We start from the raw sequence: 17,310 nt of genomic DNA, 5'->3' as shown, positions 1-17,310 counted from the left end.
TTATTGGTTCTAATGAATTCAGTATTTTTTGTAAGAAAAATATGTTCTTGCGTACGGAATCAAAATCTCAGTACAGCTGTGGTGAAGAGCACATCCCTTTCTCTCTCTCTTATTGCAGCTATTGCTTGGAATTTTTTTTAATGTCACTCGATATCGGAACATTTTTACAGACCGATATGGTACTAATTAACAACGATACAAGAAGTGAAATTGTTTAAAAAAACAGAATCCAATTCATAAAAATTCATTTTTTGTATACTGACCAATAAGGCACATATTATTGTTATTTATCACTTTCTATACCAATCCTCATATTATATCATCTTTTAATATATCTATTTATATAATTTAAAACCATATTTTTCTATTTCTTCCAAAATATTGTAATCTTGATCACACTACTATACATGGAATTATTATAGAAAGACTATAAATTGGTAATAAACAAAATCCAAATAATAATCTTCTGTTATATTTATTCATTTGTTTCATCTGAAATATAAAAACAAAACTTGTATAAATAATTTGTAAACAAACTGAAAGTAACAGGCACACCCATTTTTAAAGCACACCCATTTTTAAGTATAGGCAATTAGTCAAGATCTTGGTTAAAGACTTAAAAAAACGGTAGACAACCACAAGGTATTGTTTGAATAAATCGATCCCCATGATCTACATATTTTGGGGTACGTCCTTCAGTCCTGTAGCGTACTAAAATGAAGGTTCTACTCTATGTACACTTTTCACATACTATTATATGCACCATTAAAAAAATCCTGGATCCGCCCCTGAAAATGTTATCCTTGAAATTAACTGATATGAATATACCTTGAAATAGATACTTTTAATCATCTATATTCATAGCAAGAAGTCTATCTGTCAAACGATCTGTGAGGGGAGTGTTTTCTCGCAATGCTTTTCTTTCCAACAGCAGACTTCTATTGGATTTTAAAATATATTGGGATTATTGTAGAATGACTGGTAGATACATAATGAGGCGGAAATACAAAATGTTCTTAATCCAAGAGGGTTTGAGGGTTGTTACAAACCCTGCTTTTTTTCTGAAGTGCAGCAGAAGTGATGGTAAATAGGCCTAAAACCATCCTACACAAGCCTTTGGGACACCCCTATTTAAAGGGTCACTTTGTTAAAGGGGTTCTACTGTAGTGTAATTGTTTTTTAGTAATACTTTGTATTATTTACCTGGCAAGTCTTTTATGGTGCTTCTCAGGAGAATTAATAGCAGCATGAATAAAAAGTTGCTGAAACTCGTCTCTCTGAGAAATACAAATATTGTCACAACAGCTATTATTAAAGATATATTATCCCCCTAAAAATTGAACTTGTGGTGTAAACAGTCTGATAGGTAAATAATTGTAAGAGTTGCCATTTGTATGCCATATCTTGGCAATAACATTATGTGAATTTCCTATCAGTCAGTAAATTTATCTAAATTGACCTGTCCTCATTTGCATAATGTTCTAGTCACCATAAAATCAAATGCTCCTTAAGATAGGCCTGTTTTTGTACTAAATTGGAAATGGAACTATAGGACTGGAAAGAACAGAAATATTTAACCAATCACCCTGGAATTAGAAGGTAGCCATCATAATTTATACATTTTTATATTTTAAATAGTGTGCTTTAAATGTAAATGTATTTATTATGGTCTTCAATCTTAAGTGGAAACTGAGGAAATTCGGATTAGGCCCTCCACAGACCCAGGCAGCCAGCAGAGCAGCGCCTTCTAGATTAGCAAACCGGGAGACAATCCCCTACTCTTTTCGAATAGTGTAGCAAGTTCTTTAACATGAACATATGAACATAATGACCAATGGATTTACATTCCATCCGAAGGATGAGGCAATGACGGCAAAGCATCTTGCCTAAGGATGCAATTACATTAGTATGGTACAGAAAGGATCGAACCCATGCCTATCACATGCTAGTCTAATATTATCATTCACTCTTTACCATGTACTGTTTCATCTGTCTTGTGCAAGCCTGAGTGAATGTCTAAAAATTCTTTAAGTCATCCTTGTTTTAAACACTTCTAAAGCTCTGTCTACACTATCAAAGTTTGACAAAAAAATGCCTAAATATGGTAGTGAAATGACATCATGTCCATATATGGGCACATGACATTTTTTTGTCACATAACATTTGATAGTGTAGACAGAGCTTTAATCTAAATCCTTTTTCAATTTGGTTAAACAAACTTCTCAATTTTTGGTTAAAAGGAAAACAGTTATTTGTACCTGTGCATTGCTTGCACCCATATTCACAAACTTGTATCGCACTGGATTCAGTAAATCAACAGCTTGTGCATATTCCCCATTCTCGTATGCCACGAGTGCTTCACACACTGGTAAGCCAACTTCCTTCATCACGTCGCATTGATCTCCACAGCGATCCCTAAATGCAGTGAAATACAAAGTAAACCCTTTTCCATCAAAATTATTAGGCAGTTTGTGCAACCTCCGTATACGTATGGGTAAAATTTGCACACTATGTAGCGTGACATCAATACCGTATGCGATACGATACGATAGATTTTGTATGCGTTTTGACATACGGAATGCATTTCACAAGTTTAAAATTTAGTCATTAAAAATTAAGTTGTTTATTCAGACAGTTTTTTTGCATAAAATTGTTTCATGAAAAGACAAAAAATGTTGCCCAGCCTACCACCCACTTTTGCCCAAAAGAAAAAAGCTATAAATTCAAACGTATAAATCTTGTGACACGGCTCTAATCTTTGTTTACGTTACCTGATGAATTCTCGTATAGAGTTTATCTGCGCTTTTGCAACATCTTGATGTTCGGATCGTAACGCTGCCATCACGTAGTGCAAGTCATTGTAGACAAGCAGATGTTTAAAATGAGAAGGTTCTCCTGTTTCATACAGTTGTTGCCAACGTTCTTTTCCTACCTTTACACCTGTAACAATACAAGTTGATAAACTGCAGTGAATGAATGAACAAACAAATGAATACAAGAATGCGCTGTTACCACAGAATGTATTGTCCAATAAAAAAATATACCTAGCAATTTGTTTTTTTATACACATCTTCAAAAACCTATCAATGCATGGACATGGAAAAGGTGGCTCAAAAAAGATGAAACGTAGGAAATTAGCTGGTAGGAGTTTATTTTACTAAGCTTCATCATTTTAGTTTTTCTCCCTAGTAGTAGTAGTTGAACCCAGGTCTTTCTGTATGATAGTTATGTCACCTTCATCGTGTATAGAAAGTGGTAAGAGATCAATAGAATTTCTCCTCGACTTACCTTCAAATTCAAGTCTATACAGGAGTGATGCAGCATGTACTGTATAGGTGGAATTAAGACACCTTGGTAATATCTTATAAAAACAAATGTATGTTTAGAAATTGCAAGTGCAACAGTCAACTTATGCTGTACATTAGTTGTAATAATGTGTTTAATACTTAAGCCTGTTTTCCACTAGCCAAAGTTATGTTACCCTTTCCACTAAGATTGTCATTTCCATCATGTCTGTGCCTACTGAGCTTTTTGATTCGCATGAGTGTTCATAAATCATTTCCTAAGCTCTGATTAGTTGCGCAATTTTTCTCTTTACAAAAAGTAGAAACTATTCGAACCGATAATTTTGCTGAAGCAAGAAACCATCAAGGAACTAGAATACTTCGCATAAGGGGATTTGGAAAATGAAAATATGAATGCGTATAAGCCAATGCTTTTGATTAGTGAACAAATTCACCTAGTGGAAAACAGGCTTAAAGGGTTTTTCACACCTGTTCCAGCACGGTTCCGGTCCGGCAACAAATCAAATTGAACGCCAATGTTTCTATCACAAAACGCTCCATGCGGCTACGTGTCTATCGATATGCGTGTAGCCGCATGAAAACGAAACAGTAAAGTTTGATTTTATTGGCCAGTGCCGGACCTGAACCGTGCCGGAACAGGTGTGAAAGACCCTTTAGGCAGTAGCCAGTAAGAATTGAATATTGAAACATTTTACCTCTGAATCGTATATATCCAGTGCTTTGCTGTAATTACCTATCTCTACATAATAGAGAGCAAGATGCCAGTAAATATGATCAGCTAAACCATCACAAATCTACAAACCAAATGATAAAATTCTGCAACATTAGGCGGAAAAATCGGGGAAAAGGTGGAAAACATAGACAATATTTGTTTCATCTTTATTGTTTCAAATTAATTAATATTTGGCATACCAATGGGCGTTTGACCATTTCTTCTAATGCCTGTAAATTTTTGTAATAGATATTTACCTATAATTAACATAATACGATCCAACAGGATTTTGACAAATATTTCATCACAAAATTAAATGTAATTGGTCAGACAGTTTGCCCTACCCTGCTTTAACTGTACTTTATGTTAAGTGCACACGAAAAAATGTAAGTAAGTAATTCTCTCAGTAAAACTTAAACCCATGACCTCCAGATCGCTAGCCAACCTACCATTACACTAGCGTAGGGCAAACAATTAATTAGCTCTCTGATGCAAAACACTTCACATTGTTCACAGTAATTAAACAACTTTTCAAGCTTGTAATAATAGTTTAACAATAACAAAATTGTAAATACAGTAGTTAATTAAGTATGCCTAGCATTTTGTAACCCAACCCCCAAATTGACAACATGTTTATAAACGAAAAGCTTGCAACAGACCTTCCAGTCATTCTCAGTTTCTGTCATAAACTGAATACCATTATCATGTCTACCGGTCATCTCAAAACAATGGGCATTAGCATGACTTGACCAGCAATCATTTGGGTTAATGGCCAGTCCCTGTACAAATAAAAATAAGATACTGTACTGTGATTAAAGTCTTGTTTCAAAAGAAGAAGATACCTGACTGAATGTATCATTCTATAGTCAATTCATTATTGACAGATGTTCAAGGCATTCCTGTTGATTGGTCAAAAGAAAAAAAAATAGTACGATTTCAACAAACAAATGGCTTAAATTCAAATCGTACAAATTTGGTGTGAACGATCCTATGCTTATACCACTGAACCCATTTTCCACAATGTTTTTCTTAGGAAATCGGACCGAATCCGGGCGCAATGTGAAAGCAGCTTTAAATGACTCTATAACTTTAATCACTATGTTACAGAAACCACAAGAGTAGCCTTTATGTTACAATGGGAACTAAATTGTCATACACTACTTTGATAAACATTGTTTGTTAAAGTGCACTAAAATGCATACAGTGGAAACACACATTTTGCTTGTGTAATGGCAGTGACTGGGCCTAGGTTTCTATGTGCAAGCATTCAATTCATTATGATGTGAGAAGTTATTAACCTTATTTGCTGCTATCTCTGCTTCTGCATACATCCCACTCTCTTCTAGACCAAATGCATGCATGCCATAAAGGTAGCTAAATTAAGCATATTAATAGTTAGGAAATTATTACGTCACTTTAATTAAGTCACTGCAAATAGTTAATATATTACAGTCAAACCTTAATTTACAAATTTGTTTTCATACTAAACAGAACAACTTTCTCCTGTCATCTTTAGCATTTCATATCTATTTGTTTTTAGCTTTTGCTGTGTGTTTCTGGGTCTTTCTAGGTTTGCGTTTAAGGTATTAAAACGTATAAAAAACATTTACCCATATAAAGGTGTAGATGGTTTCCAATGTGGAAATACTCTTGCTATTGAATCTCTCATGGGAATACTTTGGCCCAGGTAATAATAGTTTATCTGGGCTAACTTGAGGGCTAGGAGGTCTGTTGGATAGTCCACAAGAAGATCTTCCCATATATTAGCAGCCTTGGACATATAACTGTAAGAAAATGAATATATTTACACATTTACTGTAGTTTAGTTGATATTAGTGCGTGCTAAGCAATAAACCAAGTTAGTCAGAAACTAAAGGCCCTAATTAATAATAATATAATAATTCAGGTTTATTTTATAGTGCATATATGCAAAATCTTCAATACTCTTTATCAGTAACAATTAAATGCCAGAAAACTAAAGTGCTGGCTGACAGAAAGATGGGTAAACCATTCCAAAATATGAAAGAGTAAAATTACTCATCCCTGTTCCAAAGGAAGACAGAGTCCCCAGAAAAATGAGTAGAACAAGCAAATAGAGACTCTGAACTTGATTGCAGAGACCACTTAAGAATAAGTGTTAAAGTTGGTGAAGAATTATGAGGTTATTATGTTATTGTCTATGTCAAAAAAATTGTATATCAATGAAGAAAGTAAATTGTCTACACTATCAAACTGTGATGTACCATATTTGGGCATATAACTAACATATTTGGGCACATTACACTTCTTTTGTCAAACTAGTTTGATAGTGTGGACAGAGCTTTAGATTTCTTGTTCTGTCTTTTCAAGGGTTGTCTTATGAACTGAACACTTTGAAAATCAGTGATGCAGATAGTGAATCTGTCAAAGTCTGTTAGGTACATTGTGGTTTGAAATAAAAGATGGCCTTAACACTCTATAGTATTAGTATTGACTATTTACAAAGACATCTTAAGGACTTTAATTATACATTTTAAATTGTTGAGTACTATCACTATTTATAATTCTTTTTTCTCTGTCTAGTTTGACAACAAAAGTGTGATGTGCCCAAATGTGGTAGTGATATGACATCATCATGTCCATATGTGGGTACATCACATTTTTTTGTCACATAAAGTTTGTGAGTGCTTTACAATATACCCACCCATCTGCTAAAACCTGTACAGCTTCTATGTGCTTTGTTTCTCTATGTGTTGTTGTTGGTTTCTCTTTTAACGTAACCAAGTAATCAAGGCTTTTCTGCAGTTGTTCATCCTTTTTTATATCAATTGAGACTGAACACAGGGTCAAACCAGTGGTAAGGATATGACCCATTACTAAAAAATATCAAGATTGTATTTGTACAAATCATATAAAATATTCATTGCATACATATCTATAGCTATTAATATCTATTGTATCAAACAAATAAATAACAACAGTGTTTAAACATTTAGTCGGCGTTTAAACACCTCTCAATGCTTGAGATTCTTGATCATGCAATTTTACTAAGGTCATTTTATGGCCTCCAAAAAGCCTATTCCAGTTTACAAATATTATATTGGATGTGTGTATATATACAGTATCCATGTTGTATACCAGGGCTTTGTGATATACAGTTTATTAGAAGTAAACAAATATCACACCATTTATTATCACATCTTGTTTATCTAAACTGTCTTGTAGTGGAGCTGTAGCGGTAAGCAGAAAACCTTGTAGGTTGTAGAACATTTGTATCAATTTATTCCACTCAACCACCCGTCCCCTCCATTATTTGTGTAAACGGTCATAATAACATAGATTCTATATTCTTTTTTTCTGCTTACCGTTTATCGCTCGTCTGTGTAAATTGGCCTTATAATAAGCCTAAAGTTAGACTTAGCTTATAAATATAAACACGATAAATCATAAAACAATTTATCCATCCTGTAATTGATGAGTTACTCACTGTTGGATGTGTATGAAATAAAGTAAAATAAATTTTTTTAAATAACATTCTTCTGAAGTGTACAAAATGAAAATCACAAAAATTAAATTGACTTAATTTACCGAATTCTGGATCTGCTTCCTTTAAACCTTTAAATGTTTGATCCATGCCACCCATACTCTTGTCCTGATAAAATCCAACAATCTGTAGTAGATAGAGTTGTTATACAGTAAATACTATTGAACAATGACATGGATAACATGGGCTGGCATGGGTCACACTAATCTATGCCAGGTATCGCCTGGTAGGGTTTTATGATAAAAAATGTTATCAAGTACATGCTAATATTACATTTAATGTTATTGTGATATTTAATTGTACGTTTTCAAACTTTTTTAAAATACTGATTAGGCCTAGATTTATTCAGGAGAATGAAGACTACCGGGTATCTGTTACATGACATTTTTGGAGGAGCCGAAGCGTTTTAGAATTAGAAGTCAATATTCATGTTAAATTTACCACTAGAGTATGTTAATAACATGTACTTGATATCATTTTTATCATAAAACCCTACCAGGTGATACAAGGCGTAGATTAGTATGACTGACTGGCATCAATCCAAGTATGCACCTCTCAAAATTATTCATGAAAAGAACTTTTGATTCATGATGCATAATAAAGTTAAATTTAATATTGCACAAAATGCGGGGCGCCTCTAAGTGCTGAATTTTTATATCTCAGCAGCAAAAGATTAATGGTGAATGTGCAAATTAAAAATATTTTGCCTCAGGGAGAAAAATAAATGCTCAGGGTGATTTCAGGAATTATAGAGAAATTTTCCCTATTTAAGTTAAAATAATAGCTACTTTGCAATAGTTAAAACAATTATTATCCTGTTTGTCAAGTACACACTCATGCTTGGGCAAAAAAGATGGTCTAGAGGCTAATGATTTGGAGGTTGTAGGTGGGTTTTAGTCCTACCTGAATTGCACTTTTATTCCTAATATATAATTACAATTATTAGTAGCGCAAACATCTGACCAAATGGAATGAGAAAAGATTGAATACAATTCAATTCTTTATTAATACATCAAAACAAATTTGATAAAATTAGCACAAAGAAGGTAAGCAACAAACAAACAAACAAACTTTCAAAAACAATTAATTATGTCTCTTAAAAAAAGGCGGAGTTAACATAATTGATAACAGGTACAATAATATCAAAATCATGCGTGCACATAAGAAAAACGAATTTGTCAATGTCATTTAAATTATTAAAATAAATAGCTCCCTCTCTAACATTGCTATACAAATCATAACGTAAATACACAATACCTGCGTGAGGGCAGCATCATAGAGCTTACAGGCCTCATTGCTGGTTGTAGAGAATTCAAGTCCTTCATCTTTCCATGCCTAACAGAGCATAAAAAATATTTAATCAGCACAATACAATCACGCCATAGAAACTCGTAAGAGTCATTTGATCTTATACCGGCTGCAACAAATATCAACAGTACTGTACTACAGGATGTACAGTACATATTCTCCGCAGCACAGTGTCTGTTAACCAAACATTTATGGAAGCCAATTGACCTATCGTGTAGCAGCCACAGATAAACCATTTGATCTCCGGAGTTCACCATCCTGTAGTTAGATTGCCTTAGTCAGCAAAAGCTATGCCTAGGGATATGGTACCGTATCTTTATTTTTGGCTGCTGTGCTAGCTTGCCTTAAAATATCCCTATGCAATTGAGTTAGACCTGTCTAACCTTGCCCTCAAGGCAATAGTGAGGTAACAAAAAGAAAAACATGAAATTTACAACCCTCAGGTCCCTAACCACATCACCACTACTACGCCAACCAGCCAGTCAGTGTTAAACTTAGTATGTGATTACACAGGGGATGGAGGCGCCTTGATGTCATTTAATACCAGCAGTCAGAAACAAAGATGTGGTATGGTATATCTAGACATAGTGTTATAAATTTACTATTAAAATACACTACAGCACATTGTTTTATTTACAGTATACCTGGCAATCTCTCCAGTTACACCGTCGTGTCATTACTTGAGAATGAAACCTAAATAAAGAGGAAAAATAGAAAATAGTAAGGCCTATTCGGTCATCAAAAAAGCAAGAAATATGGTGGAGCCCTACCAGGTAATTCAGGCTAAAAACTGTATGGTAAGGGCCTACTATACCTAGACTTAAACGAATAATAGTCTTAGAACTGTTGTGTACTATCCACATGCTACCAGTCATACATGAAGTAGAGCTAGCCTATATGTTTAAGATAAACAGGATTTATAATTCACAAACATAAAAAGTAATATAAAACATTAGGACAGATAACAAAATACAATTTAAACATAGAATATTGAATAAAAGTAATGGGATATTATTATTAACAAATTACATGAATTTATATTTCAAAAACATAAAAACAATCAAATAATAATGATAAAAATTGATACCATTAAAACATAACATACAACAGACTAAAAAAGTGGAATAAAAACAACAGGCTCAATTACCAATGGATATATACTTTATTTTGAAGATTAAAAAAAAGATCAATTTATAAATCTATATTTCAAAGGCATAAAAAATGATAAAATCAAAATAATAAAACCATTACAAAAAATCATAGAATTATATTTAATTGAATAAAAATGCGGAATAAAAGCCTAACACATATGGATATTAAAAAAATGCGGTAAATTAAATATAATTATCGGACAGACGGAAACCAAAGAGTGCCTCCAATCAAATATTTTTAGTATCACCAATACCATTAGAATATAATAATACGGATCTACAATGCACCCCTACTTTTATGGAAAAAATAATAATCCTATAAAAACATGTGGAACCATAGAAGTACAAAAAGGTCGAACTAGCTGGTGACAGATGAAATGAGTCACACTTGAAATCGGTTGCGTTTTATTTTGGTCACGATAAAATCAACATCTGGTATTTTGTATAAAGCGACATTAGATGATTTTTATCATATCGGTTGCGTTTGATATCGGTCATGCTAATTTATATGGTGCGCTGTAGTTATATTTTTGTCGTTTCTATATTTTTAATTAAGTTAATTATGCAAATGATTATCCATTTGAATATAGAACTTCAAATAATACATTTGAGATTTTTTAAACCTAAGGCAGTAAAATAAGAATGTTTATCGAAGGCAATCTAACAATATTGCATTGGTTTACCCAAATAATTTGTGTTTTCATTCATACGACTAAATGTAGATCACGCCCCACACATAGGCCTACTATACAAAATTTTGGGCAAAATAAAAAAATAAAAATGTTTAGTGTACCTGCCCGTAAACATCGTTTTATGCTAAAAAAAGGTATAAACCTGTATGTAAATACATTTACATTGCGCAGTCCCGGAAGCAATATGTATAAAATCAGTCTAGGCCTAGCGCAATATGTTGTGGACAGCGTGACGTGTGATAGCATCACAGACATCTTTGGAGAGAAAAAAAATCATTGATGTGACATACCATCTAGGTAGGTTTTTTGATGCGATGATATTAATAATGCAATAATTATTTGTAATGCCGCACCCATGACGCGTGCCTCTCCTGGGGGTCATATAGTGGGGCATACATTTGAAATAAACATTACCAATTTCAAACGTCATCATAAATCAACTAAATAATACTTTATACTAGCTAGCTAGGCCCAAGGACTAGGTCACACTAGCTAGTTAGCAGCTAAACATATTTTATAATAACTAAGGCCTATTTATTACTACTACTAACTAGGCCTACGCTCTACTCCTAGCTAGCCTAGGCCTAGGCTAGATAGCCTAGACTACTTACTAGGCCTAGCCTAGTAGGCCTAGGATAGGCTAGTATAGTAGTAGGCCTAGTAGGCTAGGCCAAAAAAAGGGCCTACAAGGCCCTATATGCCTACTACTAGATAGGCCTAGGCTAGGAGACTGTTTAATAATTATAATTATTAAATAAATAAAGACTTCTAAGGAATTCTCACTGAATTATATTTCTGAGTGATTTATCACTGAAAACACTGGAACAACTTGCACGATGAAACTGTACAGGACGCACACCTCCTCCGCCGCCGATGATCAATCTTTAGCCTACGTGACTACTCGGGCGTATCACTACACACGTGACAAAACATGACCTACATTTAATATCCAGGGTCGAGTTCATATTCAGTCTCGTCTCCTCTTATCTACCGCCTGTCAGCTGTGTGATGGGTGTGTCACCAGGCATCAGTTATCAATCAACTGACTTCCAAAATGCCATGATATAAACAGCAGTGTCCTCTAAATTGAAATATATATTATTAATATTATATCATATATTCAAAAGAACTAGTAAATATGCAATCATATTTCTTTTGCAATTTTAACATTGGCCTATTTTTTTTTTTTTTACAAATAATTATTCATAATTATACTGTACTGTCCCGTGAAAAGCATTTGGCAATTAATTTCATGTTTCATTTTAACTTTTTTAAAGTTAGATTTTGTTTACAACCACGCATAGGTGCCAGGGTAATTTCAAAACCGAAAGTGAATTGTCCTAATAAAATTCTATGTCCCAAACGTCACACAAAGTTTTCTTTAAAAAGGAGTGAATTGCAAAATGTAAATTAATGTAATTAAAAGAAGTATTATTAGATATATTAACATGTTTTATATAAAATATTGAAGCTGTAAAAATCTTTTGTAAGATTATTGTCGTGCATGTGTAGACTTAATTTATTAACGGTAATTGACCGATGTCCTCCATTCCACCCCCCCCCCCCCCCCACCGAATGTTACACCATGTGTATTTTTAAATATTTTTGTTATCTATTTTACGTTGTTTGTTTTACAACAACTTTTCTTTTTGTCAACAACAAAAATGAACTTGCATGAGGAGAAACAGTGTTTAATAAGTACATGCCTAGATAGAGAACAAGGCCAACAGCCATAAGTCGCGTGCTCTCAGAAAAAAATGAACTTTCAAAAAGTAATGTACTTTTCTGTACATCAAAACAATTCAAAAAGTACAGAAAAGCGATAAAACGCATAGTGATACCGGACCGACAGACAGACCGACAGACCGACCGACCGACATAATGAACTATAGAGTCGCGTCCACGCGACTAAAAACTAACATATCTTTTTTTGAAATTGTAATAAATTGCAACTTGGCGCGCCATAGTTTCTGCATGCTCCATGTGGATATCGAGAATGTCACGGTCCCTTAATCGGGATATTGAAACCAAAAATGTGACACATTCAAATATATATTTTTCTATAATTAAATAAAAGGAATTAAAATAAAAAGTAAACATAAAAACGGCATTAAAAATATATCATATATTTATTGCATTCAAATTGATTGATAAATTGGTATAATTAAATTGTAACATTGCACAATAGTAAGGTTGATGAATGAAGTCTGCATCAGTTTAACAAATCAGATATTAAACCATTGAGAAACACGGGATTTGGTTTTCTTCTTGAGCTTGTCGACAAGGTAGTAAATGGTCGGTCTTTGCTCTGGAATTGTACGTGTACACTTCCTGCCGAGTTTACACAGAGGTACCATATTTAGACTTAGTCCCATGTCCAGAAACACATTTCCGAGGCTATAAATGTCACATTTAAATGTCGGCGGTGAATTCGGATAAAATAGTTCTGGTGCGTAGCCTCTATGAGCTGCCATGAGTTCTTTGCGTTCCTCTGCAAGAGTTTCGTTAATTTTAAAGTAATCGTAAGCAGCATCCACATGGCAGATGGAACCAAAGTCTGTGATCTTTACCGACCAGCGGTTACCATCGTGGTAAAGAAGCATATTCCTGCTGGCGATGTCGTTATGAATGAAGCCGTGGTTTTGCAGTATATGAATGCCTTCTGCCATATCGAGTGCAAGATGCAGTCCATCGCGAAGAGTAAGCCGAGGATTCTTGTATTTGATGGCTTTAAGGAGCGTGACTGATAAATACTGTGTTGGATGTCCAACGTATTCCATAATGATCCTGCTTCTGAGTTCAACAGGAGTGGCATTGCAGATTCCGTACACGTATGGGAAAAGTCTGCTTCTTCTTGACAGGAACTTCAGGACACGAGCTTCAATCTCAATTTCAAACTTTTCTATAAATTGCTCTTTTTTGTTTTCTGAGAGGAAGCAGGACTTGGCGGCAACAAGAGGGCCATCAGGATGATTCAACCGATTTAGGAACACTTCACCATATGTGCCCTTTCCAAGTTTAATCTATAAATTATTAATTTTCATAGATTATCTCATAATTTATTTTTATTTCATACGCATCCAACAGCGATTAACACGCCGATTACAGGATGGATAAACTATTTTATAAGTTCTAAGTCTCATTTGAGGCTTAGGGAGTGTTGAGAGTTGAAAAGTTATGAGTTACAATCCTGGCACTAGGTCAGGATTGAACACTGGACCTTGGAATTGGAAGGCAAGGACGTTAACCACCTAGCTACAGCTCCACTACTAATAATTTAATACTTTTAACTTGAATGATATTGATCTATTTTATGGTAGTTTTTAGATATTTGTGTATTAAATAACAATAAATTCGCTCTTTTATAATCTTGCAATGATTGTTTTGGAAATATTGTAACACAATTAAAAAGACAATTACCGGGTTGTTCATGGTGACCACTGGGTACAAGTTGTCCATAGATATTTCTGGAACGTCCTTTGGCAAGAGTTTTTCGAGCTTCAAGAGCTCACAAGGCAACGTGAATTTGACGGGTTGTTTTTCAAATGAACTGAAAAGCTGAGACGATGTGGCCAATACTGGTTGTTGTGTTAGAGCAAGTGCCTTTAGGACGAAAGAAAAAGTTGTATTAACAATACTGTATTGTCGAATACTGATGTACACAAATACTGCAGTAAAACTCCGGCTCTAATAAAGGGAGACGTTTAGATAGAAACGATTAGATGGCCAATTAAATGTTTCAATACTATGGTCACTACAACCACTAATTAGGGACACCCATATTAAAGGGACACATTTCTGGGTCTCGAAGTTGTCCCCTTACTGTACTGGTGTTCTATCTGTATTTTATATAATATGAATTATGGGTATATAATAATATACCTCAGCTTCCATGGGTTTAATAGCTAGTTGAATCGGTGTCATTGGTGCAATGAGAGGGTTTGAAGTCACTCTAATAACATCATTACAAGGCTGCGAAAATAAATAAAACTTATGTTAATATTCAACGACCTAACATTCTTGGACAATACATATATATTATAAATACTGAAAGATTAATTAAAAATTGACAGAATGCACGATACCTCAAATGATTTGGTCATTGAATTGAATCCAGCAAGTACTAATTTGAAAGATCCAGTGATGCCAAAAAATCCAGTAAGACCTTGATAGCATGTTGCTAAACTGGTGAACAATGGTGACATCAATATGTTGTCGACACCAGAGTTAAAACGAGTCTTCTGGACAACTCTTGAGTGGATGCTACCAACTTTAAGTCTTGACACCGTGTCAGCAAATTGACCTTTGACATCAGAGGCTTCCTTCAAGGCTGGTAAACAATGAATCCTATCCATCGAAAAGAGACTTCTGATGAGATTCAATGCTGCCATGTACTCTGATTCCACGTCACTGTCAATGACCTCTGCTTCAGCATCATTGACCTCAACACAACTGTTTTCCAGCACAAGGAGTGCTCTTGCGTATTCCTGAAGCCTGACACCAATCTCTGGGTCCGAGCAAGTGATGGCATCTGGTCGAAGAGGATCAATGGCAATACCGTAAATGATCTTCAGCAGAATCACACGGGCATGGGATGGAAGTCTTATCCAGACTTTACTGGATGGAGTTGGCTGATGGTCAACATCCTCGGCATTCTCATGTCTTTCGAAAGTGAAACAACACTTGAAGTATTTGTCGAATAACTTCGAGAAGATAGAGTGCCTAATAATAAAAAGAGAAAAGCAATTAAATAAAATATCTATTGTGTGTAGCGCATTTGAATGATATGTGTTCGTCAAAAAAAAAAGCGCTATAGAAATGAGATATTTATTGAGATATTTATAATATATATCATATGAAATAATAATACAGCGTACAAACCTTTTTTGACCTATTTTAGTAACAGTACGGTTACGTTTAAATAGACGTGTTATCCGTCTGGGCATGATCTATAAAGAACACAAAATAAAAAATAATTTAATTTTTAAAAAATGTTCAATAAACAATAGTCCTACTGGTCAAGTTTTCGAAGGTTAAATGAACTCAAAATGAATGTAGTGTTCTTACCGTTTTTCAAGTAAACTATTCGTAAAATATTATTAGTATATTTCTGAAATGTAATTAAACAAATATAATTTATTACGAATTGAAAACATTTTATTTGTTCGTTAATATTTATAGTAGGCCTACAGTACTATTACCTAATATCAAAAGACAAAGAGACCTCTGCAAGAGGACCACGACGTCCTAGCTAGGCCTAGAGCATGGTGAGTTATACCTCATGGCCTAGAGCATGGGGAGTTATACCTCATGGCCTAGAGTTTGGCCTTATTTTCTTTTCCGCTGTTTGCCTAAGGATGTGGCAAAATTTTCGGAATGAAATGTGTGTTTATATAATCTAAATTAATACTTTTAATTGTGAACTATGATTAAATAAATAATGTATATATTGTATGATAACAAATCAAATATTTACAGAGATATTTTTAAGCAGTACTTACCGAGTCAAGTTTGGTTTGTATATCTGAGGTTGATCTCCATGGTTGGTCACTATAACAGAAGATTGTTACCATGAGCGCGCTAGATAACGCACACGCGGTATGCGCTTCACACGCGCCACATCGGGGCTGGGGGGAGAGGGCCACAGAGAGCCGCGTGGTAGTAGAAGTAGAGAACCACACTGTTTCAAGTTAAGCATCAATGCAATTTACTAAAAGAAAACGAAATATAGGCCTATGCATACTAAATCGCGAATTCAAAATACTTCTAAAGTATACAAAAAGAAACACAATTTACTTTAAGGGGTTCATCTGCACACATTGTTTTAGCGAGACTGTATTATGTTAATGTTAGGGTAGGTTTCTATATATATTAAGGGGGACACCTTTCGGTACCCAAAAACTGAATAGGGGTTGGCTACAGTCTTATATTTACCATAATAGGTGTTTCCCAAAGAAGAGACTCTAGTGTATTTCTAAACACGTGTCACTGTTACAACAATTGATCGATCGGAGCTCTCAAATTATAAATATGGGTTGGCTTTAAAACATTATATTCCCCTAGTTTCATTTCACGAGAAGTGTCCCCTTAATAGAAGTGTCCACAAGAGGGGCTTCTACTGAATCTCTAAAAAACAATATTGTGCATAATTTTCGTCTATTGCCAGCTGGTATGTCACTCCCATCAACAATTGTCTCGATCCGTCCCTCAAATTATGACCGCAATTGCTATATTATTATTATTATTATTATTATTTAGGAAATTCGAATTATTCAATATTTAATATCAGATTCTGAATTATAACATATAGATGGCTGCAGTCGCGTGCTCATTAGTGTTTACCGACCGACCGACCAACCTACCAACTGACCGAAATTACTGAACATGTTTAAAAATGTTGAAATGTTTAAAAATATTTATATTTTTTTAATTTCCACGTGCGTAGCCTGTCAATTTTTACGTGCTCGTATAACGTAATTTCGAGTTGAAAAGTAAGTCAAGAAAACAGAAATCGGGCAAAAAGAGTGCGCAATAACATTTAACGCGCAGTGCGCGCGCAAGAATCTGCGCACTAATGGCAATTTTGTAAACGCTTAAAATTGCCTGAAACGTACTCTTA

The 17,310-nt window shown here is 34.4% G+C and overlaps 1 protein-coding gene across 3 annotated transcripts; it reads right to left on the bottom strand.

Annotated features, from left to right (window-relative positions):
• Positions 1 to 349: 349 nt before the first annotated feature.
• LOC144839465 (tetratricopeptide repeat protein 38-like) lies at positions 350 to 14,799 on the bottom strand. Of its 3 annotated transcripts, none has more exons than XM_078694832.1 (15): positions 11,475 to 11,559; positions 9,493 to 9,541; positions 8,798 to 8,875; positions 7,585 to 7,666; positions 6,701 to 6,872; positions 5,628 to 5,801; positions 5,316 to 5,391; positions 4,677 to 4,796; positions 4,001 to 4,099; positions 3,289 to 3,361; positions 2,772 to 2,940; positions 2,259 to 2,415; positions 1,204 to 1,277; positions 843 to 938; positions 350 to 492 (listed from the first exon to the last, which is right to left on the bottom strand). In XM_078694832.1, the coding sequence occupies exons 2-14, from the start codon at positions 9,523 to 9,525 to the stop codon at positions 845 to 847; spliced, it is 1,401 nt and encodes a 466-aa protein (XP_078550958.1). In that variant the 5' UTR covers positions 9,526 to 9,541; positions 11,475 to 11,559; the 3' UTR covers positions 350 to 492; positions 843 to 844. The 3 variants fall into 3 exon arrangements, with proteins under 3 accessions (XP_078550958.1, XP_078550957.1, XP_078550956.1); XM_078694831.1 differs by lacking the exon at positions 11,475 to 11,559 and adding an exon at positions 14,795 to 14,799 and having other exon boundaries at positions 363 to 492; positions 829 to 938; XM_078694830.1 differs by having other exon boundaries at positions 363 to 492; positions 829 to 938.
• Between the last annotated feature and the right edge of the window lie 2,511 nt (positions 14,800 to 17,310).

The sequence above is a fragment of the Antedon bifida genome, chromosome 4 (assembly GCF_963402885.1).
Source record: "Antedon bifida chromosome 4, ecAntBifi1.1, whole genome shotgun sequence".
Taxonomy (NCBI): domain Eukaryota; kingdom Metazoa; phylum Echinodermata; class Crinoidea; order Comatulida; family Antedonidae; genus Antedon; species Antedon bifida.
Note: the sequence above shows the minus strand (reverse complement) of the source record. Positions and strands in the feature narration are given on the sequence as shown.